This window comes from Odontesthes bonariensis, chromosome 22, assembly GCF_027942865.1.
Source record: "Odontesthes bonariensis isolate fOdoBon6 chromosome 22, fOdoBon6.hap1, whole genome shotgun sequence".
Taxonomy (NCBI): Eukaryota; Metazoa; Chordata; class Actinopteri; order Atheriniformes; family Atherinopsidae; genus Odontesthes; species Odontesthes bonariensis.
In genome coordinates, this window is record NC_134527.1 from 13,578,147 (window position 1) to 13,603,838 (window position 25,692).

General features: G+C 41.7%; 2 protein-coding genes and 1 long non-coding RNA gene across 5 annotated transcripts; all 3 read right to left on the reverse strand.

The window, feature by feature from the left end:
* Positions 1-393: 393 nt before the first annotated feature.
* Positions 394-13,936, reverse strand: dgcr2 (DiGeorge syndrome critical region gene 2). Of its 3 annotated transcripts, XM_075455153.1 has the most exons (11): positions 13,534-13,936; positions 7,360-7,392; positions 6,276-6,398; positions 4,234-4,320; positions 3,939-4,149; positions 3,493-3,569; positions 3,210-3,392; positions 2,925-3,128; positions 2,346-2,498; positions 1,882-2,118; positions 394-1,785 (listed from the first exon to the last, which is right to left on the reverse strand). In XM_075455153.1, the coding sequence occupies exons 1-11, from the start codon at positions 13,613-13,615 to the stop codon at positions 1,553-1,555; spliced, it is 1,623 nt and encodes a 540-aa protein (XP_075311268.1). In that variant the 5' UTR covers positions 13,616-13,936; the 3' UTR covers positions 394-1,552. The 3 variants fall into 3 exon arrangements, with proteins under 3 accessions (XP_075311268.1, XP_075311269.1, XP_075311270.1); XM_075455154.1 differs by lacking the exon at positions 7,360-7,392 and having other exon boundaries at positions 13,534-13,935; XM_075455155.1 differs by lacking the exons at positions 6,276-6,398; positions 7,360-7,392.
* Positions 13,937-15,269: 1,333 nt separating this feature from the next.
* ess2 (ess-2 spliceosome associated protein) lies at positions 15,270-21,262 on the reverse strand. Its single transcript, XM_075455244.1, has 11 exons — positions 21,229-21,262; positions 20,859-21,036; positions 20,139-20,307; positions 19,870-19,953; positions 19,530-19,699; positions 17,504-17,621; positions 17,220-17,353; positions 17,006-17,108; positions 16,442-16,551; positions 16,231-16,346; positions 15,270-16,047 (listed from the first exon to the last, which is right to left on the reverse strand). The coding sequence occupies exons 2-11, from the start codon at positions 21,003-21,005 to the stop codon at positions 15,768-15,770; spliced, it is 1,431 nt and encodes a 476-aa protein (XP_075311359.1). The 5' UTR covers positions 21,006-21,036; positions 21,229-21,262; the 3' UTR covers positions 15,270-15,767.
* A 1,031-nt stretch (positions 21,263-22,293) lies between these two features.
* On the reverse strand, positions 22,294-23,209 carry LOC142373187 (uncharacterized). The gene is made up of 3 exons (XR_012768421.1): positions 23,082-23,209; positions 22,758-22,993; positions 22,294-22,480 (listed from the first exon to the last, which is right to left on the reverse strand). It is a non-coding gene; the product is annotated as an uncharacterized LOC142373187 (long non-coding RNA).
* Positions 23,210-25,692: the final 2,483 nt, after the last annotated feature.

The window sequence follows — 25,692 nt, forward strand, 5'->3', positions numbered from 1 at the left end:
CGAGATGTGCAGTCGGGACACACCGACGACCGTTTTTGGAGGCGGATCACGACGAGCGGCAGGTTCAGATGCTGGTGGCGGAGGAGCCTCTCCGGTCCAACAATCCGACTTTATAAAATTCATCCACGACGGAATCGAACGATTGTCGTCTGACTTGTTCCAAATATACAGTTTACGCTCGTCTCGTGATGCTTTCTTTCTTTCTTTAAAAAAAAAAAAAAAAGAAACAAAAAAGAAAATGGTGATCGAAACGAGACAAGAAACAGACCCATCGACATCAGCAACATCATCTCCATCAGCTTGAAAACGTTCCAGACTGAGATCACAGATGTATAAAGACTCATCAGCGATGGACGGGCAGCATCCAAATGTGACCAATGATCATTTTCCCTCTCAAATAAACAACAAATTTAATGGAGGAACAAGTTCAGTAACTGACCATCCTGCTGATGATAAAGTAACAACAAAGACATAATTCACATGATTATATATGACCTAATGATTAGAATAGTCATTTTAAACTTTCTTCTTCCTTTTTTTTTTTTTAAAGACAGAAACAACATCCCTAATCTTCACACATACACTTCAAAAAGTCTTCATCGCTTCATTGATCAACAGGGAAAAAAAAAAAAAAAAAAAAAAAGAAATCAGCCTACATCTATCCCACAAACAACCAAGATTACAACCTGCAGTCATAAATTATCATCAAACAGAACACAATACCAAACTCATATTGATCTGAAATCACAAGCTTTAGGTGAAGCTTTGTCAACGTGGCCCGATAAAAACCCAAGAGCAGAAAACTAACCGTACCTTCTGACAAGGGTAACCTCTTAACTACAAAACATCTCGCTCTGCAAGTCGGCGCTATAAATCTGGAAGACAGATTCATGTGTCAGATAATAAAAGTCAGGGGGGAAGGGGGGCAAAAGGTTTTTTTTTTCTTTTTTTTTTTTTTAAATGAGCAAATAGAAATCGGACTTTGGGTCATGCTGTGCCAGAAAGTGTAAATGTTGCTGTAGCCTGGAGATCAATACAGATGCATCACTTTAAAAATATGATGCAAACAAAAAGCGCACAAGCAACAAAAGCTGGTTTCTCTGTCATTCTGTGCTCTTTGCTGGACTGAGACACACAGGGAATACAGTTTTTGACGGGCATGGACCTGAGGGGGTATTTACATCAGGGTGTCTCAACCAATCAGGCCACGTTTCAGCTTTGTTCAGTCAGCACTAGAAGTGAGAGAGCAGCCACCTCAGCCTGAATGTTTCTCCTGTCTGTGTGGAATCAGTCCTCTCCGAGTCTCTCAGATGACACACTGTGAAGGACCGACTCCTTCAGAAAGGGAACCGTTGTTGCTGTTACACCTCAACGAAAGCAGCTGCTCCGCCTTCTAATATGTCTGTACAAACTTTAAGTCTCCTCCCTGCAGTCAGCATTAAATGAATGACAACAGTCTGCTGGGTCCTCTCCCAGTGCTCAACACACTTATGACCTTCCTCAACCAGCGGGTAATAAGCGTTTGTAGCTCCCTGCAAACCGCTTGAAGGTGTTATACCACGGTGCTGAGGGAGGAGGCGCAGTCTGCGGGCAAGGGAGTGGGGGCGTGGCCATCTGTCGGCGTGTCAGGCCCCACTAGGAGGGTGCTGCTATCTATGGAGTCCTCCCTCTCTTGAGAGGATGGTGCCGAATCTGGCACGGGACCAGAGGCATTGGGAATATCGGTCTGGAGCCTTTCTCCAATGGCATTCATCTGACTTGGCACCATGGAAACCCTGCTGTGTCCTGAGGGCAACAACAAAGAGCGGAAAAGATGGTGAGAGCTTAACACTCTGCTCATGAAAAGACTCACAAACAACAAGAGAAAGGATGTGCGCCTACCAAGGTCCACGTAGAGGAAGCTGTCTGGGTTGATGGAGGCTTCGTAGGGAGGAGGGGGGTCGTCCGGATGCTGGATGTCGGGATATTTGTAGGCCGCATACGGCGGAGGAGGCTCTTGGAAATGAAAAGCGCCGCCCTCTCCGTCATCAGACAGATGGAGAGGTGTGAGACCGGTGCCAAATGCATCTGGGCCGTAGTCGAAGCCGGGGACTCGTCTGCCGAGGTTGAAGTGGTGCACTGAGCAAATAAACACAGATACAAATGAAGGTGCAAACACTTGGATAAGAGTGTTAATGAAGCTACTCCATTTAGACAGGAGAGCACGTAAATGTCTGACAGTTTATAAAAAAAAAAAGAGACCACAGGTTTAACAGGGTTTCGTGTGTTGCACCACTGGAAAGCTAAATGAAACAAAAGATCTAAAATCATTCAGGGTTGGTGTGTTTGACGGGTGTCGCACTCACAGTTGCCTCCGATCAACGTTTCAATGCGTTCACGTCTTCTCTGACGGAGTCTGTGCACCATGAAGAGCAGCAGAGACAGGATGAGGAAGGACGAGATGCAGCTCACAATCAGCCTCATCCCGCTCGCCATCGAGTCAAACAGACTGTTTCCATCTAAGGAGAAACAATATTGTTTAGTATTTGAGGCATGCTCCCAGTTCAGGCCTGTAAGAAAAATACATATTTATCTTATTTTGCTTTTCAAATAATTTTTGACAATGCAATATCACACGTTTGTACCTGTTTAATGCCAGTTTGGACTAAATAGCAGATGACATTTATAACTGTAACGATTCATTTTAACATTTCAACATCTCTTAATAATTATTTATAATTTTTATTTTTAAATAAAGTATTTTTCTAGTCTATTTTATATGTGGATGGAAAACTGTGACATAATACAGTAAATTAAACACTGCACGGTTATTAGTAACTCCAACTCTGAGTGCAGACTGTGGACTGATTGTTCTTCCACGCGTCACAACATGCAGGTAAAATAATGTGCCGAAAAGAGACGGCAGAGGTGCATCATGGGAGTACCTGGATCCAGGCAGGTGAACTTGCAGCACTCTTTGGGGTCCTTGCGGAAGTGCTGGCAGCCCTGCGGCCGCTCACACAACGCAGCCACGCACATCTCCGGCTCGCCGTCATGACACGTGCAGCTCAGACACGGATCGTCTCCCTTCGGGGTGAAGTAATAGCCCTCGTTTACGACGTTGTCCTTTATGTCCACACATGTTTGCCCTGTGGAGAGTAACGCAACATCAAGACATCGTCCAAAACTCACATATTTAACTGCTTTGACATTACAAAAGGGACACGTACTCCTCTTGCAGAGGAACGGGAACTTCTTGTAGCAGTTCTCGGCGTGCCAGCTGTGCAGACCTCGGTCATTCATGGTCTTGATCTGAAAGCGCTGCAGCTGGGCACAGAAGACGTTGTCCTGCGAGGAGGAGGTCTCTCCCAACTTTGTCAGACCCTCAGGTGGCAAAAACACCTGCATGGACCCTTTTGATAAACACAACAATTGACAACGGACTCACAGACACGCTCACATTGCAGAACACAGATAACACAGACGGCCTTTGAAACTTCAAATGTTTCCTACCTTTATAGGCTACCTCCCAGCGACCCTCCAAGGAGTGGCTCTGATTGGTGATCACATACTGGTAGCCAACCCAAAACCTGACAAAGAACATAACATTTATTTATTTATTTAAAAAAATAAATAAAATAAAATAAAATACCACACGGTTTACATTTACAGCCTCTAATGGTGTCTTTTTGGGTTTCAGGATTAACTCCTTTTCACCACTAGATGGCGTGCATCCAGTAACAGAATCCTCTTGCTTTCTGACCTCTGACACAACCCGTTCACATTCATATCATGAAAACTAAATTAGATTGGCCAGGCCAACGCTTCAGTTTAATCAGAGACAGAGATTAGACTTGCCACTTGGATGTTTTAATCTCTGGAGTGTGACCTCAGTGTAACCCCAGTAACTGAAACAACACAGAGGGGATTTCAGCGTGCACGTTCAGACAGCTACTTACTTGCACTGATCTCTGCGCTCGCAGAAATTGTCGTCAAAATCCACCTCGATCTTCAGGATGAACTGTAGCTCCTCGTTGGTCACAAATGTGGCCAGCGAGCCGTTGACTTTCTGACACGTATCCACAGCCTGCCAGTAGTTCTCGTTCCTCAGGTACACTTTGTAGCAGCTCGCCGTCTTCTCGTAGTGGTGCCACCCGCTGGGACATTTCTCTATGGAGAAGCAGGAAACGTTGACAGCTGTGGGGGATGAAGCTCTGACTACAAGCTGCTGGGAGCAAAAAGAGGGATGCTTACTGTTGAAGCGCACGGGCTGAGCCACACCGATGACATCTTCTACCTGGTCGTGTCCATTCCCAAAACGAAACCTCTCTTCCTTTGTAGCTGCAAAAAAAAGAAAAAAGAAAACAAATTTCACTCCCTTACATTTACTGGCAAAACAAACAAATTCTCAGGAACTTATGTTCATTAATGAGGAGGCTACAGATTAGCAGACGGACCAGCAGATTTGACCTTCTTGGAGGTATGATCAGGAGTTTAAAGAGCTTAAAATCTGGCATCGTCTACACACGACATGATCTCCACTCTGGAGAAGGCTTGAATGCCAACACGAGTCACAAGCAAATATTCCAGTTAACTACTTTACCCGATGCTGTCATTGTGTTAAAGAAAACGTGTTAATGTAACGGCAGACACGAATCCATGTGGGAGGCTACGTATGAACGTCTCTCTATTTCTACACCTAAAAAAGGAAAGGTGATATAAAATAAAGCTGAAATAGAGAACTGGGAACCAAAAAGTGTGATTTTCTGACTGTAAACGTGTAGTTGTGCATGAATCACGCAGTCATATTAGCAAACGCCAGCACACTTGATCCTCTTTTTACTTCTCCAAAGTATTTTCCTCTTTTAACTCAGCACTTATAAAGTTGAAAAGTTTATCCGGCATTTGTCGACCTGGCAGAACTGGGACGGATCGCACCACGTCTGTGTTATTCAACAAAGAAATAATCTCAGACAGAAGCATTCATTTTCATACATGCTGTTGATTCAACAATAATCCAGTGCTGAGGCATGTAAAGACAGCGTTTGGGTTTTTCAGGCTTTTATGAAACCGCAGGTTTTCGGCACATTATGAACCAACAGATCAGTCGCTTCACTTCATTTATCCACTTCGAATACACCCCTACATACAAGTAAGCAGGACGTTGGCCTTATTGAAGAATGAGTTCAGTGTTAAACCTGACTCAGCTGTCGACTTATAGCGAACACTTAAAAGCACGTTCAACCGCTCCAGTATGGAGGTCACATGCTGTACTCAATCCTTTCAATAATTCCCATTATGAGGGCAGAGATCTGGGGATAAGTCTTGAGGATTTAAGGGGAAAACAAAGGGATTTTAGTCAAAGGCTTAGCACTACAACATGTATGCAATGTTCAAGAGATCAACCAACTGTAAACAAAAACACATGAGGACCCAATAAGAGTTTATCTCTGCCTCCTGCTGTTTTATACTTTTAGTTCAGAGTCCTTCCTGTTTATTAATTGTGGCGACTATTGACAATTTTTTTCTGTGCCTGTAGAATTTAAACTGCGTATGTTTGGTAAAAGAAAATCAACCGGAGTGGTAGTCTAAAGGTGTACCTCACTCTTAAAACCTTTCCTTGGTACCGTCTGCGGTATGAACTGGGAGTTTCACTTTGTCTGTGATGACTCGTCAGCGGCAGAAAGGGAAGGAATCGTCAGATAGCTGTGGCTCAAAGGTGGAGGAGGGAGGTTACCTGACATTTAAGATGTGCTGGCCAGAAACGGCTAACGTTTGCAGTCTCATACGAGAAACAGCACATCCAGTCGTTATGAAAAGAATGCTCACTCTAAGGTGGCTACCGAGGCGTTGTGGCTATTTAAGCAGCCAACATCGGCTATTTACCCTCCAAATGTTACTTCACAAAGAAGTTCTCATCGTCAGCTAAATTAGTAGGTTTCTCAGTGCCTTCATTTTATTTAGCTGGCATCACTGCTTTACTTTGTTTCCAACATTGTGGCGTGCATCCATTTACAATCGTGACATCTTTTAAAACAGGTTAACTGAGGGGAACGCACGCGTCTGTCTCCTTCTGTATGTGTGTGTGCTCATCAGCATCACTCAGTTCTTAAGAGAAATGTGTAGAAAGAGCACGTTAGGGAAAATCTTCTAGAGCTCTTTCTTTTATCCAAGTCTTGTTTTACATAGATAATTCAATCATTACTTTTATGAGCTCGTGTTCTACTCCTGCAGTACGATCTGATCTTTGTGTTTCTTTACGTGGGTGTGGAAGCGCTTAAGTGAGATATACTCACGGGGACAGTCTATCTCGTCGCTCTTGTCCTCGCACGCTGTCCAGCCGTCACACTGCCAGGACATCGGGATACACTGCATCTTCCCACTGCGGCAGGCGAACTGCCCGGGGCTGCAGCGTTGCTCTGAAATGCAACAGGAGCGTTTGTGTGGTTAAATGCGCACGTGATCGGGACCTTTTTTTTTTTTTTTCAGATGGGAGAAAGTCAAGAGAATGCCGAGTGATCCCAGGTGAGCTTAAAGGCAGTTGAGAAAATAATGAAATCTTGGGGTGGAAATCTAGTGCATTGAATAAATAAACATATCGCTAACGTTTGTTGTGACAACAAACAGTAAACTGAGGACCACTCAAACAGAATCAGCCGCTACTGGACACCACATTGATATCGATTACATTTATTGACATACATGCACAAACACTCTGAAAATCATTCTGTCAACCCACTCCCTCATTTAATATAGTGAGGCAGCAAAGGAGGAGAAAACAGAACAAATCCGAACACTTTAAGCCGCCGACTGCTGTGGTTTTTCTTCCAGAGATGTGAATAAAACAAAGGAAGAATCTTTCCTCTGACACAAATTTGTAGACAAGCCTTATCTTGTCTTCAAGCAACTTCTTTTTACGTCTGTTTTCAAAGAACAATTTATCAAACTCCACAAGATCAGACCACTGAAGATAAAACAGTCCACGACTGTAAACATGTCATCGAGTTCAGTTACAAAGACAAGTGGGAGCAGCAGCCTTTGGCCTGCAGCTGATCCAACATTAAGTTCCACAGTTTGGCCCTTTGAAACGCAACTTCATACTTCGTCATGTGACAAATTAACAGGTCCAAAAAAAGAAAACAAACAATGACTAAACAATGAGCTTTTTTTGTTTGGAAAAATACTTCTAGGAACTAAGAAATTGCTCTGAAAAGGAAAATTCCTTTTAAAATATTCGGTAATGGCTCCACCATTGAGAGGTACTTTTACTGCAAGATGTTCTGACTAGAACACAAACACGTTTTATATCAGGTTTTCTATTTCAGGAGGTATATCCAAACAAAAAGAAAACTACACTAAGAAAACAAACTGCTTGCTTACCTGACAATAATCTTGCCAGAGCTAGCCGCGAACCTGAAACAAACAGAAACAATAAAGTGACCACCGGTATCCTGTTTGTGGGAACGCTTTGATTTCACCGGAGATTTAACTGATCAAAGCCCGCGTGATAAACACCTTCACAGTGGATGCCGTTTGTGCTGAGCGGTGTGTTCAAAAACATCTATTAACCCATACTGTCAGCGATCCGTTTGATAGAGGACAGGTGGTCGTGTGTGCCCACAATGGAGCCGGATCAACCACTCGCCTGACAAATATGGCAACACTATTTTTACTTTAAAAAAAAAAAAAAAAGAAGCTCCGGGCTATTTCAAGGCTCTGGCTGTTGCTCATCTGTGTCCCAACCATCTCAGGTGACCCCCACACAAACTAGACTTTGAGCTATGGTGACCCTGACAGCCCAAAGCCGCTAAACGTACACCGATAGCGTCTACAGCTGCTCATGTGGACTACAAAATTGACTGTCGCAGATATTGCCTGATAATAATTTTTAAAAAATTACGCTTTCCCTTCAAAATCAGAAATCATTTAATGTTTTATCTGCAACATTTCAACTTTTTATTATTATTATTTTCAACTGCAGCAAAGAGAACAAACCTTGCTTTGTCAGGTTGTACAGCACTGACAGGATGAAGTAAAAATAAAAATAAAATAAAAAATAAAATAAAAAAAGGGAGAAAAAATAAAACAGAGTACCGGTAATTGTATGTACACAGATGTTGCTTAAGACCTGAACCCTATCAGGGCTCGTTTAAGCAGCACCGGGGTGGTTAGTTGAACGAGCCCAACCGCTACACGATGCCGTGCTTATTAGCAAAGTAAACTGATGAGGAAGAACAAAGGTGAACCGTTCCCTGAAGACCGACTGGATCAGTCAGCCGAAAGGTTTAAGAGTTCTCAGCAGACGCGTCATTGTGACTTTAATGACGCAGAGTGGATTGAGACGCATTAAACTGTCCGTCTCCTGGGACTGAATGCGTTATTACGCCTGGATGTAGGTCAAACCCAAACACTCCATTAGAAACCATACAGTTTAAATAGATAACTGAAGACAGTTAATCGTATATATTTATAAAAGAATAAACGTTTGCAAGCTTATGACCTTCAAAGACTCAGTGAGATAATCATGTAAATACATCTCTATTATAGTGAGGACGTACACGGTATTGCCAATATCTACTAGACATCAAAGCTTTCTTAGTGGGCACAGATGATGCGATGAATCTGATGAAGGCAGACTGCACGCCTTGGGATTCATGCTTTCTGTGCATTTCTGATACCTGTGCTGCTGCAAAGAGTGCAAGAACCAAATGAGTTCAGACGCCAGCGGCTTTGGTTATCAGATATGACAAGCTGAAGGCACAGCTCGGGGGGACAGACAGATTAAATAATCCTTGATCTATAACAGCTTCACATTAAAGAGCGTCGTCATAATGCAACGTTTCCTAGAGACTGGTGTGGAGTGGTTGATCGAGTTAACAGGCATATTTGATCGCTCATCTTTCCCTCTCAGGTCAGGGCTTTAGTGTTATAAGGTGGTTTAATGTTTTTTTTGTCTTTTGTTTGAAAGATGACCAACGGTGGCTCAAAGTTAAAAAGGAAAGGAATGAGGAGTTTTTGATAAAGATCCTTACTTGACCACCAGAGAAACGGTTTGATTCATGTTTTATGGGTTCCTTCCACAAAAAAATAGTCTGATTCTAAACTATGTTAGAGGGTGCTGGTTGAAGCTGGTTTACGCCAATGTGGATTCTTGTTTTTCTTCAAAACGTTGGCAGTTTAGTTAGCAACGTCACCTCACAGTAAGTGGGTTCCTGGTTCGAATCCTTTCTGTGAGGAGTTTGCATGTTCTCCCTGTGTATGCGGGGGTTCTTTCTGGGGACTCCGGCATCCTCCCACCGTCCAAAAAGCATGCGCGTCGAGTCGGCTGGTGATTCTAAATTAACCCTAGGAGTGGGAGTGAGTGTGAGCGTGCATGGTTGTGTGATGGACTGGCGACCCTATCCAGGGTGTACCCCACCTCTCACCCAGTGGCAGCTGGGATGGGCTCCAGTCCCCCGTGACCCTGACTTGGATAAAGTAGGTACAGTAAATGGATGGCTGGCTGTTGACAATTTGACAGGATTCTGGATTTTTCTGCTAAACAGAGTTGTTTCATAGCATCATGGAATAAAATAAATAAATAACATTTAAACTTTGAACTTGAGGATGAGGTCTACCCTTTATACCCCAAAAATCTTATGATGAATGTTGTGCTGGGATCAAGTCGGTTCCAACTGGTTTTCCTCTGGGTTTTTTATGTTTTTTTTCCTAATCTGCCCTCTTGGACTGAGTGCACAAACTGCTTCGTGGCTTATAACCTAATACTTAATAGTTCAAACCCTAAAAAACAGTTTCAAGAGTGTTTCTGTATCTCTACTTTAAATTGCTTCCTTGTCTATGATGTGCTGGTACATGCTCTGATTATTAAGAATTTATGAAAAGACCACATTTATGATTAGATCAAGTGGCACAATTATAAACGGCCACTTTCAAGCTTCCAGCTCATTTTATGTGAGGGCTGGAAGGCTCCGCTCGGAGATTAAACCAAATGTTGAACTTTGATCTGGTTCACTGCAGGTTTGGTACCTTACAGATAAAAACCAAACCTTTTGACCTGCTGGTCACTTGTTAGTGAAGGGCAGGCAGAATAAAACCTGGTCTTACTGAGGCTACGTCTCCCACAAGCTTCGAATTTAGTGATGCATCTACACAAATGAGTGAACTTTGGCGACAAAGAGAAGAAAAAAAGTACCTCTGTGTGTGCCTCTTACATAACCAACAGGAAAATACGATAAAGACTACGAGGCTGTCCCAACTCAGTCCAACTGAAGTATAATGGGAAAGTGAAGTGGCCCTGTGCACACGCTGCGTCATCGCCAGTCACTGATGATTCAACGCTGAGGTTTGCTGATATAAGCAATGAGTGGGTACAGGCATTCGTCTTCTTTGTACCGTCTCACATTTGAAACCAGCGCTGTTCCTCACTCTGTGTGGATGACAGACGTGCAGGTCAGCTTCCTTAAAAAACCCACCGAGCTAAAACCGGTTTTCAGGTGAAGAAATGCAGCATGTCACCAAAAAGTTAGCCGCATCTTTTTGTTTCTTTTTAGACGAAAGCCTCCACAGTTAAAGGTCTAATTGCGCTCATGTACAGAGAAAATAAATAACATAATAACAAATAATTTAAACACCTGGTGTCGTTTTTACACCAAAAGTAACATCTTTCAATGGGGGGTTTTAAGAGTATACATGCTAAAACAAGCCAGTTGAAGCCGTGTCCAACTGCATGCACTGGCAGGTTCATCACCAGTGCTCTGCTGGCTGAAACTTCCCGCTTCAGTAAAGCTTCCAGTATTCAGGTGTGCCACTGGACAACATGAATGGACAACACTGCACTCTATCCTGCAGGTTGTGCTTCTAATCGAGACTGCGAGATCATCAGTTTACATGTTCCCACGTCTGACTGGGCGGCAGACGTCAGCACCCCAAAGACAGACAGAGAGAATAAGCTTACCGCTGCCCTGACTTGAGGGAGAAATTTTCACGTTATGAAGATGAATTCAACTTTCACTTCCTCTACAAACATTTTCAATTGCTCAACCAAACTGGTCACTGCGCTGCAGATCATTGCGAATGAAAAAAAAACAAAACAACTTTGTTCTGAGCCAGAAATGTGTTGTAGGTCAGGGGTGTCTCTCAGCATCCTGCAGCAGGAAATGGCACATCTGAAAACCCATTACTTACCCAACAGAGCAATAACGTTGCTCTATATCAGGGGAATGCTGCTGTTAAACCTGCATTCTTCCTACAACTTGTTTTTTCAAACATTTACTTTAGTAATATCTATGATATGCACATCCGATAAATAAGACATGTACTTTATAGGCAACAGAGGGGTTGTGCATGATATAAATTGAAAAAAAAAAAAAATCACCAACTAATCCAGCCGTGAGAGTTACACGGTTCAGTCGCTCAACTCTGTTGACAATCAACAGAGTTCAGCTGACTGCTTGCTCAAACCAATGAGGGTTTTGGGAATGTTCGGGTCAATAAGGCTCTACTCGCTCTGCCAAAATGTTTCTGTTACAGCCTGAGTTGAGCCTCTTTTACTGAATGTCCAATTTAATGGGGGAAATTTGCATTTTAAGGCTTTAATCCAGCCGTATGCACATAACCAGTAAACCTCGAGAGCCCCGTCATGTGTAGGTCTGATTTTACATTTGCCACATGTACTACAGATATACATCGGCCTTCTGTAGAAACTGAATCCCCTGACGAAGAGGGAACACAGAGACGAGCTACGTTGGGCTTTCTTATCATTTAGTTCGCCAGGCTCACTGGCAAGGATTCAGACGTGGTCGTACAAAACAAAAAGACTCTCTACACATCTTCAAAAGTAGTTTAGAAATATGATGGTAATGCACAACATCAAGCAAAAGAGGTGTTGCTGCTTAACCTTTAAGGAAGGATCACTCGCTTGCGACAACCTGCTGCAGAACAAGCGTAAGACATCTAACATTCATGTGGATATGCGAGGACACATCTACCAGATTAAAGTGCCTTTTACACATGAGAGAAGGTCCGAGTGATCATTTCATTACGCTTTTAAATCCTGTGAGACACCAGCAGATTGCTGAATCTCAGTGACATTTTTTCTTTTCTTTTTAAACTTAAAGGCCTCACAGCAAACTTGTTATGAAGGTTGAGGTTCAAGTCAAGAGGTTATCGAGCTTTGAAAAAAACACACCCTGTGACACAGCCTGTGCAAAATATCATCACCCAAACAACAAGCTGTGGTTTCAAAGCATGCACTGAATGAAGCACAGGCAAAAGGATAAAGTGCAAGGCTGAAACGTGTACAAAGGACAACCTTCAGCTTTCAGATGACTCACTCAAGTTATATAAATATGTAGTTACGCCTGAATATTTCACCAAATCGTGAATTTGCTCTCTGACGGCTGCAGCTGATCACACACTAAATCTGACTGAAAATCAACGCCCTAAAATGGTCAACGAGCTGCCAGGGAAACAAACCTCAACACAAATGCACACTGTTATGTGTTTAATTTGTTTTCAAGGCAGGAGGTCACTTCTGGAGTTGGAGACAGACAATAATGCGTTTATCCTTGAGCTGAACTGATAACAGTTTCTCTAATCCACACAATTGGCAGGATCACAAGACCAGGCCTAAATGAAACCGCAGGATGCATTTGTTCTCTTGCTGCTTAAAAGGCCATGTAAAGGCTTTCGTTCAAAGCAGGGGTACAGGCCCCCGATTAAGACAAGAAACCTTAAAAATGATCTCCTTGTTTGGTTCATAAAACAGCTGCAAGTGCAGACAGGAGAGGATGGTGGACGGGTGGGCTTTTTTAAACCAAAAGAAACACCCTGCATGTCCTTAAAAGGGGTTTTGAGCTTACAGCAAGTCGAGGCTTTGTTTTTGTTTTTTCATTTTCAGAGGTGTGCATTAGTTTAAATCAATCAATGTGTGGTTTGCCCGTCTGATGCGTTTAATGCGAGTTATGCTAAATGATGCAAGAGCAAGTTTGATCTGCATTTAAAATTACAGCCTCAGGGCTGAAGGAGACCAGCCAGGGGACGCAGGAAGGGGTAAATTAAATTGTTTTTAAACCTTTCACCTTTTCCTTTGCGTTTAAAACAATGAAAGTCCCCGAGTTTAATAAACAGAGAACATTTCATAGCATAATTTTCCAATGCAGTTGCTTCAACACGCCAGGCTCTACACATCTCTGTGCGAATGTGTATAGTTTGTAAACTAGTGTCGTTGCCCATTTTTTATATATATATATATATATATATATAAATATTAGGCAGTGAGGTTTGCATTGATTTTAAGTGCTCTCTGTTTTAAAGGTGTCGACTGGCTGTTTTAGTTGGCCTACTTCTAGAAGAAAAAGCAGCTACAGCGTCCACAGCAAGGCGGTCAAACGGCGGCAGGGACACGGTTAAAAAACACCACCGGAGTGACTGGTTTGTCCGACAGGCCTCTGCCCCGGACCTGGCGCTCTTGTCTGCTTCTCGCACTCTCCCATCGAGCACACGGCAGTGTGGGTGCAGGGAAGAAAAAAAAAAAGCAACTTAGGTTTTATTTACCTGTCCGTGGTGGGTCCGTTAACGTGAGGACGAAGAGAAGAGAGAAGAGGACGAAACTGCTGCTGTCAGCCTTCGGCAACATTTATCCGCCATTCATAGTAACTCCTCTATCCAGAAATTTAAAAATATACCGAGGATCTGCAACGCCGCCGCCCTCTCTTAATTATAACAACGAACGCTTAACACACTTTGTGCCCATACTCACGCACTTAATGCGTCGACTGACGAAACAAAACAAAGCATATGAAGCATAGTCGGACTGCACAGCGACAGAGATTGTGGTTAATCTGTTCGTGCAGCTAACTTTAGCTTGCTGGCTCAGCCGTTACCGTCGTCTGTCCTACACTGCTGCTCGGTGCGGAGCGGCGCTCATCCAAGATGGCCGCGGCCTCCCATCACAACAATTCCAAACATGCAACACACAGGCAGGCCATCAGCTGGAGGTGCTGCCGGGGCGGAGTTTAGGGGATTATACCGACTTGCACACGGTGTGCGTGTGTGCAAGAGTGTGTCCGTTGGATTCATAATGTGAAAAACAACTTATATTACTGTCCATGGTTGTACTAAGCGGATGTGATCTATGATGGCCAGTGTGACACCAAATCCCCATACCCCTACAGATATAATTTAATTTATTTATTTGAATAGGGACAATGCACATTAATGAACATCAGTATAAAAACAAATGTAAATATGCCGGATTATAGCTACAAAGCTAGTTTTCATCCGTAGTCCCTAATGTGATAATGTGACCCAAACGGAACAACAGTTTATCGGCCAGAAAATACAGGCTAATGTGTTTTTTTTCTCCCTCTAAGACTGATCAAAGTGTGACTGAAAAAACAAAGAGGAAAAGATCGACTGACATTAATGAACATTAATTAAAAACAATTTTTTAATTACCTAAACACCACCCCATTAATAAGATATTGATCAAAAATGCAAAAGTATGTTATTTGGTCTGTGAGTGTGTCATGGTTTATCATAATGCATGAGACACCACTGAAAGCATGGCAATAGGAACATTGTGGTTTAAGACTGCTTTGATCAGCAGAGTCAGAGGTCAATGAACTTCAGGAGAATGTCAGGGCATTATTCCATGCCCAGAAGCTCAGATGATATAAAAAGCTTAGGACTTGGCCAAATCCAACTAGTAACCTTTAGCCAATTAAGATCTCGTGCCATGACCTGAACGGGGCTATCAAACCAATACATTTCAGAAGTATTGAAGAACTTAAACAGTCAGGCGTTAGGAGCGGTTTAAAATCCCCATCATCCTTGTGCTTATCTCATCAGCAACTACAGGAACCATTTGGTGTTTGTTTTTCCTGCTTAAGTAGTTCTGTGACTTAACAAGGCCAAGGGCTCACTTACATTGTGCAGCTTTCACGGTGACTTTTCAGTGTTTATTAAATATTTAAGACAGAAACTGTGTTATTAAGATTATGTTTGTCATTTACTGTGAAATCAAAGCACATTTCACAAGTAATCAAATAAATCCTGGTTAATTCAGAACGCATTTTTGCCTTGTAACTGTATCTGGGCTGCAGACTGAGGATGTAATGAGACCACAGCAGTTCAGTGATCTGATTTAAATGGTGTTCTCGTCTCCTGCAGTTATTGCGGTTTTTCGAATAGGCGGTGATCAATCCAGTGGTGCATATAGACGTGTCGGTGTAGTTTTGAAATGAAATGGAAAAACACAAACCTTTGACTGGTCTGGTGATGCTATCCAGTGAGAGAAGGTATTTCTTTTATTTCATTCCAGATATCTGAAGACATTAACGTCCAGTGTGTTTGCAGATTTCTAGAAAAGGGATGTATAGATCACTGAAGCCCCGCTTTTTGTCCTAATTCAGCACAACTGCGAGACTTTAGAAGGACAAGCTATAAGGTGAAAAGACAAGTCAATATGAACCAGAGACCTACATGATGAACTTTAGTCTTATGATCTAATTTTATTGTGTGACTAAGTAAACCACACAGGATATTGTTCACAAAAGACATTAAACACCCAGATACATCTCACAGTGATGTAAATTAACTCATCTGCACTAAATTGTAACAAATGGTGCTTTAATAAAGTCTCCAGTACCCTGTACACCGTTCTCCATCCCATCCTCTAACAAGAAAAAAAGATGTGCTCTTTAAATTAAGAAAACTGGTCACAATAAAATTCTTCACAATATAAAAAGTTTCTTGTTTTCTACAATTCCAGCAGAGAGGGACTTCTCTTAGAAAAAGTCTGAGGCTTTCCGTCTCTTGGGGAGCTGCAGCAGATCGTCTGTAAGTGATGTAAGGTCCTGAGAGCTCGGCGTCTTGGCTTTGGTGGGTGTTGGTGTTCCCGAAGGAGTGACTGGGCCGCCGAAGGGAGACTTGCAGCTGGGCATACCGTGTGAGGGCGAAGGGGTATAACTCGCTCGCAGTGCTTTGTCTGTATATTTGCTGGATGTCCGATTTACAAGCCGCTGCAGGGCCGGCGTGAGAGCCGGGCTCAGACCTTTGGGCGTGAGACTGCAACACAAAGATTGAGGTGCTCTGTTAGTTCATTGTGGTCATTTCTTCATGAAAGCACTGATGAAAACGCTACAAAACGCATGACCTTTCATTCTAACTTAATATTTGATCAAAAGGAAACAATCTGACAGGTCTAGGAAGTTGTTCAAAGATATAATCAGAATAATTGAGTCCTGTCACCTTGCAAGGTTCTCTGTGACCTTTCGTAATGCCTCCCGTTTCTTTGCACGGTTTTTAACGGCAGCTTCGTTCGCCATTTTCAGACCCAGCCTCTCCCGTCTTCCTGGTTCGGGAATCTTCGAGAAACGACAAATATTGTCAATATTGTCATTTCACAATTTAAACAAATAGAAATCAACGACCAAAGAATCCGACCCTAAATATTCGGTACCTTAAATGATGGACCGTGGTTCCTCTCAACGTACGGCGTGTTTGATCCATCCAAACGGAAAGGGGTGCTTTCAATCTCACCCCAGGTCATCAGAGGTGACTCAGCAACGCCTGAAGGAACAAAGGATTTGTTCAGTGACGTGAACATAAAAAAAAACAAAAACAACAACCTTGTGCTTCTTCTGCAGTTTCTCAAACAGCATCAACGCCAGCAAAAAGAAATGTGATAAGAATGATGTGTGACAGTAATTTAAACTGCTGATGTGTTACTGAGGAGGTTTTTCCTCACTCAGAAACACTTAAATGTTAACCACAGTAATAAGGCATGGTTCCCCCACCCCCCAAGTCAGGCATTAAACTGGTGACTGCTTATTTTGCACAGCTGTGTTTGAACTAAAAGTGGTTGAATGACAAACACTTGACACTTAATAGGATCATGTTTAACCTTAAGCTAGTTTATGTTAACCCAGTGAAATCCTGAAATGGTCTTAAAACTGACAGAAAAATGTTTTTTGAATTTTAATTTTTTTTAAACTGAATTACTATTCTGAGAATAAAACTTTACCAGGTGCAGGAGAAGGGGTCCTTTCAAAACCATATCCGTTCACTGCTGGGGAGTCATGTGGGATGAGCTCTTTGCCATCGGGGCCCACTTTACCCTGTTTAAACTGCAAAGAAAACAAGCTACATTACAACTGCATCATTCAGGCTATTTTTCTTTTACTAATTAATAAATTGATTGACAGATATTTGATGAAGAACCGTATTAGTATATGTACCTGTGCATTCAGAGCTGCTGCCTGTTGAATCTGGCTTTTGTTGAGTGCTTTGCTGAAGGGGTCCCCAACAAAACGGGTGTTCTTGTGAACCACCTCTCTTGGTTTCTTAAAGATGGCATCATCGTCTTTAACACCTACATAAAAAAAAAAAAAAAAAAAAAAAAAAAGAGGGAAAAAAATGACTTTCTCTCCTCCTCCCTCAGCTAAATTGGGAAAATTTCATGCCTTTAATAAAATTAACGTAGAAATGAGGAAAGAAGGGAAAAAAAGTTTGATCTTCGTACCCTCTGGATAATACATCAAGGCGTTTTTTGCTTTGTACTCCCACGTCTCCAGTCCAGCTTTGACACATTCAAGAGCAGCCTTCTCCATTGACGGTAATGCGAGGTTCTCCTCGTGGCGCTGGGAAAAAACAAAGATCAGACGTGTTTTCAGATTTTTCTAACCGTCAGTGGTGACCTGCCACCACACAGAAAATCAAACAACAGTTATCAAAGTATAACCATCAGAGTTGTTGTTATGATGCAACAGAAGGCTACAGACTTTAAACAGGGTTCCTACAGGTTTCTTCAAGCCAAATTTAAGTCTTTTTAAGACCATTTATAAAAAAAAAAACTTAAAAAATACCTATTTCACGGCCTATTTCACAGACCTACGGGCTTGAAAGTGTGTGGACTGTGTAAAGCATTGATGAAACATTGCAGCATAGTAGTAGTAAACGCTACAACACCACAGCACAGACACATACAAGCCAAACAGAGGTGTGAAAAATCAAAGAAAATTTCAGCAGACCACAAAAAAGTTTAACTGACACAGTTAAGTTGTTTTTTAACATTGGTTATGTTAGCTAGCTACTTATTCCATGCTGGGAATATGGGGAGTAGAGAGAACTATAAATAATGAAAATCAACTAAAAAAATATTAATAATAAATAAAATGAAAGATCACAGTCAATGCCTATGCTCTGCACTCTTCGCAGCGATCTCTTTGTCAAGGAGAGCCAGTTCTGCCAACTTCTCCTTGTAGCCTTTGCGTAGGATGTTGAACCGTTTTGTCGGGACCACAAGTAATTGTGGCAGCGATGTCGGAATCGGGGAACATGCATTTAAACAACTCTGAAATACCCTCGTTTCCATTATTGGTGTTTGGCGATTGTGTTAAGAGTCCACATCACCTCTGCTTTCATGGTTGGTGTGGACCCAAAAGCTGTTCGCAGATCTACTCTAGTTGCGGTGACGGTCGTAACTTGAGGGGCTGTACTAGCAGTTGGCTGGTTAACGTTATCTGCTAGCTCAGATACATTTATAGCTAACTGGCTAGCGTTGGCCGGTTGAAACACCCCGGCGATGGAAGGAGTTTGATCCTTCGCTTTGATATTATTCATGTGCTTGGAGGAATTGGCGTGAGACTCTAAAGCCTTCAAGCCCATGGTACCAAGCTGAATCCTCTTTTTGCACACTGTGCAAAAAGCCTCGTATACATTATTGTCCACTGGTTTTTTACCAGTGACAAAATGATTCTTTCTCGCGCCACGCTTCATTAAATTTACATTTCCCCATAATCCCAGCAAGAAATGGGAAGCAAGGAAACGCAAACAAATGTTAAAAAAACAACATAACGGCGTAAGTTAAACTTTCTTGTTTTCTGCTGAGATTTGCCTTGATTTTTCACGCTTCTGCTTGGCTTGTTGCTGTGGTCTGTGTCAGTGCTGTAGCAATGTGATCGGACCCGGGGCGGAGCGGTAGGGGCAGCGTTGCGTTCTCAATGATTGGTTCCGCCACTCTTCATTTAGGCTACGTTATTTAGGCTTTTCAAAATAATAGTAGCCTGGTTGACAAATGAAACATTTGAGGAGAATGCGATACAGAGAAGTTACTGCACAAATTTTAAGACCCAGATATCAAAATTCAAGACTTTTTCAAGTCTTTTTAAGGTATTACTTCCAAATTCATTAATACAATGCTTTTAAGACCTTTTAAGACCCCGCGGGAACCCTGTTTAAAGCTGGAAACAAAAATAAAATAAAAATGCTCCATGCAATGATTTGATCACGAGCCATTTGATTAAATTGGGACTGTCCTGAAAAAGCTACACTAGGCCTTTGAGGCTTTTGTGAGTTTTTCCAAAGTCGTAGCAACTTGTAAGCATGTCACATGATCACATACCACTGCCATAATGACAGTCCTGTTTGATGTGAGTGGTGGCGCGCGAAGATTTTATGTCTTTATTTGAGGATGAGAAATAACATCCTGACCCATAATGATGACATTATACCTTGAAACGAACAAAAAACACTCAGCAGACACCAACCTGTTTGAATTCAGCTTCTGCCTCATATAACCAGGCGTGCTTCAGTTTCTCCTTGTCCTCTGCCAGATCCATTATCTGCTCAAAGGATGCATTATCCTCACTGGTATTTTTGGCAAGGAAACGGTCCAGACAGGGCAACTTTTTCTCCTCTTTGTCATCGTCCTTTCTCTCTATGAAAACAAAATGAGAATAGGGGTGAATTTTCATCAACTATGTGCACATTCATTGGGTTTACTGCTAAAAACTAAGATTTTAAAGTGGGACACAGGTGTGTACCTTAAAACAAACGCACAAAGTAAGATAAGGACACTAAGTTGATCTTAAATTTTTTGACACATACCTCCATCTAAACCTTTATGACTGTAAGTGGAGGAGGGAGATCCTGAGCAGCCCACTGGTGTCTCAAAGCTAGCGGGGGTCACATCTTTTAAACAAACAAAAAACGAAAAAAAAGAGAAAAATGAATCAGTACCAAGAAACACTTGTGAGAACCAGAACAAATCCTTTAGAGAGAAAAACAAACAAACAAAAGCCTCTAATTATCCCTCTGCAGGTAAGACATAAAAGCATAACAGTAACGGCTCATTTTCAAAGTTTCTTTCTACTCACAGGGAGCAGTTGACTGGGGTGTAGATTTGCTCAAAGATGATCCATATCGGATGGAGATCTCTCTCATTCTCTCGAGGTCTCCGCTTTCCTCTGCGTCAAGATAGTCCTTTTGAGCTTGCAGTTTTGTCACATCGGGGAAAAAGTCCCTCTGGATGATTTTTTCTAAGCTCTGGAAAAAAAAAGAGGCAAAACTTAGTAACATCAGTCAAATTATTACAAGGTAATTATTCAACTGCAACACAAAACACTCCTAACGGTATTTATATACCAGAAACTTATAAGATAACATACATTGTTGTTGCACCCGTACACTGGTATCACTGATGTAGCACCAGAGGGAATGGATACTTCATATTATGATACTTTCTTTACCAAAATAGACATTTATCTACTGTCATATTACGATGGGACCCCTTTCAAATAATATCTCTAGCTTAATCTTTACTTTAATTCAGAGCATCCAAATACTTCACATAAAACGTCGGTGACACTTTTTTGTCTTTAGTCTCGAAGCTATGGGAACAAAATGTTTCAAATTGTATTTATACATTTCAATTCAGTAGGTAAGTAACACAAATAAACAAACGAACAAAAAACACCAAAAGAGTGGTGTTTTTATCATACGCACCTACCAAGCTGCTTATACGTAATGCTAACAACTTGTGCTAAAAAGAGCTTCTGTTGTTCCCGGAACAATAAAACAAGTTGTCAGTCGCTTACCTCAATGTACTGCTCTTCATCAAGGACTTTTCTGTTGAATTTTCCCTTCTCCTCCTCCTCCTCGGGTTGACGGAGAGCTACTGTTGTGACCGATGAAGGCACCAGAGTCCCAGACAACGCTCTCCTCACGCTAGCGCTACCCTCCATTGTGGGCCCTGTTAGACTGCTAGCCTAAAGGCTAAAGACGAGCCCACAACAACAAATGACCACTGAGTGGAAACGGGAGGGATTTTTCTTTTTACTCGACAAACAAGGCTTAGAATAATTCCTGCTGAAGATACATCTACTTTAGGAATAGCACGAGTGTCGCTAACTGTAACGTATAGGCTAATTTATAGCCAAAACACCACCGTACACACAACGTACTTACGTTATAGCTGAGCAATTACGTCACCGGAAGCTCAGAGCCTCTAAAAAAACTTCCAGTATAAAAGTTAAGATCAAGCAACGTCCTTGTGACAGAAGTTTGTTTTTAAAACTCACTTTTCTGTGGTGAATTGTGAATCTACATGTTTTCATTGCAAACATTTCCTTACATAGTGGGTTTGAAACGTTCACAATCGCCAAGCAAGATCAGGATTCCATGAAGGTCACTTAGAAATATAATTTTGCCCTTATATAAATAGATATTTGGTTTTCAATGTTTGAGCTACTGCACCATTATTTAGCAGAATACATAAGTGAGGCATTATAAACAAGGGTAGAGCTAACACCACCTGGATATTTTTTGGAAATGACCAACTTTGGTGTGTCGGTTTCACTTGAAAGTCCTATTAAAATTAAAAAAAACTGATCAAAGCCCTGTAGATGGTGGTGTGTCCCCATAAGCAAAATAATAAGTATGCAACTATTGTATGACATATTTTTAAACCCCTAAACTTGCTCTGTAATTTAGCTCAAAGTTGTAAATCTGATGCACCCTCTTTAAGAAAGGGCTGCAAACTAAATAATTCCCCTATTGCTCAAACATTTGTGTTTTCTCTGTTTTCACGATTCAACAGGAGAAAATAAGCTAAAGCTAAATTAAATTAAACAAAACAAAAAGGCTTGACACGGAATGACAACCTGTATTAGTAGTTATTAGATAAGAAGAGCCTCTTCACTGAAGTCAAACATTTAAATCCCAACTCAATGTTTTCAGTGACTGTCAGCTTTTAAATTGACATTATGTGTGTGCATGTTTATTATATGTGTTGCAGGAAAATTACTCCACACTTTGAAAAAAAATTAAAAATGATTCACAATTCAAAAATAAAGTTATTTCAAAATCTGTGCAAAACACAACAAGCGATTCACATATTTAAGATGTACTTCTCAGTGTTATTTATAACTTATGATGCTTGTACTTTAATGCACTCAGTTAGACTCAAGGAACGTCTACAGTCATTTAAGAGAACTGACACAAAAAGATCCAAGTTTGTTTACTTCATGGTATAGCTTTTTTTGTTGGATACATAATTGGTTTGGCAAACAGCAGAAGCAAGAAAAACATTTGTAGCCTCCATCTGTTTCAGCAGGGGTCCATATATGAAGCAAAAAAAAAACTAGTTTTCTGTGTTTCCATTAACAAATGAAAGTCTTTTCTGACGTCTCCACTTTGCTCTTCGGTTTTTAAACCAAACCTGTGTTGTGGAATGGAAAAGGGACAGTGTCATTGGGTTGTAGCTTTCATTCATCAAGCAAATATTCATATAAAAAGCAAAAATCAATCTAAATGTAAATCTTATCCTTTTTAGTCTTTAAAATATCACACCACAGGTGTTTCTTGTCATCCACGCCATGACAGCATTCATTTGCCTTAACTTTACTTAACACCTTCACACTTTTAAACCTCATGTATCTCTGTAAAGATTAATATTATCACTATTGTTGACAGGCTGATTGTGACAGCCACCTTACCTCTACTCTTTCTTCTCTTAAGTGAGTGTGCTGTGCAAGTTTTTCTCTTGTGTTCACATCTGGATACTGGTTCTGCAAGAACAGCTCCTCCAGCGCGTCCAGCTGTTCCTCGGTGAAAATGGTACGGTGACGCCTGGTCCGTCTCTGCACCTGACCGGATGGCTGCTCCTCCCTGTGAACGTCTCCCAGCCTGCACGGCTCTGACAGCATCGCTGGGCTCCATCCATACTGACAGGCTGCAGGGAGCAGATTTGAGTTTTGGGAGCAGAAAACTAAAAAAACAGAACAGTTTTTTTGCTAAGAGAGCTGCTGGGTTTGTCCTACCTTCATGAATGAAATCGGTGTGGAACATGTCAGCGCAGTGAGAGCAGTAGCAGCAGCAAAGACAAGCATGATGTCCAGACTCTGTCTTCTCCTTAAGTCCAAGACCACTTGTTCCGCATGACCGTTTATCTCCAATGTTGTTTGGATATTTGCTCAGAATGTTTTCAATAGTGAATGGAAACTTTTGTCTTTCCATCCTGACCAGTCCATCCATCTCCAGGGAAATTCCAAGAAAGCACAAAGCAGCGATGATCACAGGATAGCGACACACAACAGTTTGAGGTATTTCTGCCTCAGTTGCTCTTCTCCTTCTCTTTCTACAACAGTGAGTCCAGCCCTTATAAGCAAAAAAAAAAAAGAAAAGAAAAAAAGTTCAACTTTAATCCCCCTGCGGACCAGACACATAAAACGGTTGAAACTTAATTCCTAGCTAATCTGGGCAGTTTTGTGAAGAGGTTAGGGAGGACGGCAGATTCAGTTAATCTTGCCTCATTCCTTTCTCCAAAAGAAATCAGATTTCACTGCATAAAATGAGAAGTCGAGAGCTCCTAAGATCCTTATTGTTGAGGTTTTAGAGAAAAGGGGATTGCTTGGTATTAGAAACCTGGATTTAAAGATGAACATTTTCGGTGTGGCCCAAGACATGTGTGCAATGAATTTTGGGATTATCCTTTAAACTAATTTCATAATATCCCTTTTCTGTTTATCATTATCAACAAATGATCTTGCCCAAATTTGTAGATTTGTTCAGAGCGTCACTTAAGCTGGTGCTGAGCTGACACTGACGGTGCATACTAATTTCACTCAGTAATTAGAGAGTTACAGATGGATGGATGACTCAACATGCCCGAGTCAGTGACATGTGGTGACGGTGATACAGCTGTATCAAATGCAGATAAAGACGCCTGGAAGGAGTAAATTCAGAGCAGATATCCATCTGTGTAGTTTGTATTCACAATCATGCATCATGTGTCTTATCTGTGTGCTGCAGTCTTTTCAGTTTGACTCCTCTGACAATGTGCACAGCTGAGGTAAAGCTATTACAGGTTAAATTCATCCCCCCAGAAAATCCTGTGATTTCATACAAGGCAATACACCTTTTTTTCAGGGAATTAATGGATTTCCACAATCTGTCTTAAGCCCCCCTTTCTAAGGGCTTTTGAAAAAAAAAAAAGAAAAAGATAACAATAAACACCATCCTTTTCACTTGGGTTTAATAGCGTCCAGATTGTTGATGTATAGTTTGCGCAGCATTTGAGATTGTTATCTGCAGTTATTGTGGCTCTCAATAGAAGCAATTGTACCACATCCTTGTAGGTTCAAACAGTTCAAAATTCATTACTGGGGATTAGAATCAGAAAGGTCTGTGGTGTTGTTGTTGTAAGCAATATTTTGTACAAGAAGTAAAGTGAAGAGAACTGTCCCCACTCGATGGCAAATGAACTTTCCATCGACTTTTTTTGTTTTGAGAAGCTGTTTGGACAAAAGTCTTCAATTTATAATGATTTTTACCCTGAATTTTACCCCAAAACAATTGGCTCCATTCAGCCCCTATGCAATTTGAAAAAGCCTGCAACCACAGTATTTTGAGCAACTTATTAATTTCACATGGACATAAAGCCCTACTTCTTGGCCTTACTGTGACATGATGCTGCATTTTGATGACAGCGATATCGGGAAAATGTTTCACTGCGATAATGCACATTGATACCTTTTTTCTCACTCCTGACTAACATGCCTTTCATGCCTTCTCAACTCAGACAGGAGACCAAGCATTAGAAATACACCCACACCTACTGTGACTGTTGATAAATGAGCAGAGAACTGCACAATGCATCAGCTTTTCATGTGTAACAATGCTCAGTGTCTGTGCTCGCTGCTGCATCGGGCTACAACACCACCAGGGGGAAAAAGAGATTTGCAGCTGTGTGACCAGGAAAGTGCAGAGGATCAGCCTTCCTCTTTGTATTTTCTCCAAAGTTGTGCAGAGAATCGTGGCTCAGAAGACACATAAGGAAAATATAATTTACTTCATAGTTGGGTCCAGAATGTTTCTCTGTGTTGTGTTTATTTCCCAATGCTCCCCTGGGATCTGAAAATGACCTCCAGGATCAGGTGTTGAGTTTGTCTGAGTTTAACATCCCCCTGCAGGCTTAGATGATGCTGATGTATTATTGTACTTTCAATCCACAAATTCAAGATTTTCAATCAATGTGACGTTTCCTCTATTACAGGCCCGGTGTTCCCAACCTCATCGCGCTTTTCGCTCCCAAAAAAAGATCCCCCATCAAAGGTCAGCCTGTAGATGCTTCAGTGCTGAGATAAGTTGTGAGCAAGCAACAGGGAAAACACAAGAGTTGGAGGAAGGTCGGAATGAGCAAACGCACAACCTCGTCTCTGTGGCAACTGGGATTCAGTGTAAAAACTAAAATAAAACCAGAATACATCCATCTCTTCATCCATCCTCTTCGCTGGCTTGATCCTTGCGGCCATTGGGCAAAAGGTGGAGTTCACCCTGGTCAGGTCACCAGTCCACCATGGGGCTCACAGAATCACCAATAAATCTAACACAGATGTCTTTGAGCTGTGGGAATGATGTGGAGCGCCCTGT

What these genes read in the sequence shown, in the direction of transcription:
- dgcr2 (XM_075455153.1), bottom strand. Translation starts at nt 13,615, where the DNA reads ATGTTGCCGAAGGCTGACAGCAGCAGTTTCGTCCTCTTCTCTCTTCTC. An exon ending in AACGGACCCACCACGGACAG is followed by an intron (nt 7,393 to 13,533) that starts GTAAATAAAACC and finishes TGTTTGTTTCAG; the next exon opens with GTTCGCGGCTAGCTCTGGCA. An exon ending in CTGGGAGGTAGCCTATAAAG is followed by an intron (nt 3,393 to 3,492) that starts GTAGGAAACATT and finishes GTTTATCAAAAG; the next exon opens with GGTCCATGCAGGTGTTTTTG.
- ess2 (XM_075455244.1), bottom strand. Translation starts at nt 21,005, where the DNA reads ATGGAGGGTAGCGCTAGCGTGAGGAGAGCGTTGTCTGGGACTCTGGTG. An exon ending in CAGAAGCTGAATTCAAACAG is followed by an intron (nt 17,622 to 19,529) that starts GTTGGTGTCTGC and finishes GTTTTTTCCCAG; the next exon opens with CGCCACGAGGAGAACCTCGC. An exon ending in GTCACAGAGAACCTTGCAAG is followed by an intron (nt 16,048 to 16,230) that starts GTGACAGGACTC and finishes TTTGTGTTGCAG; the next exon opens with TCTCACGCCCAAAGGTCTGA.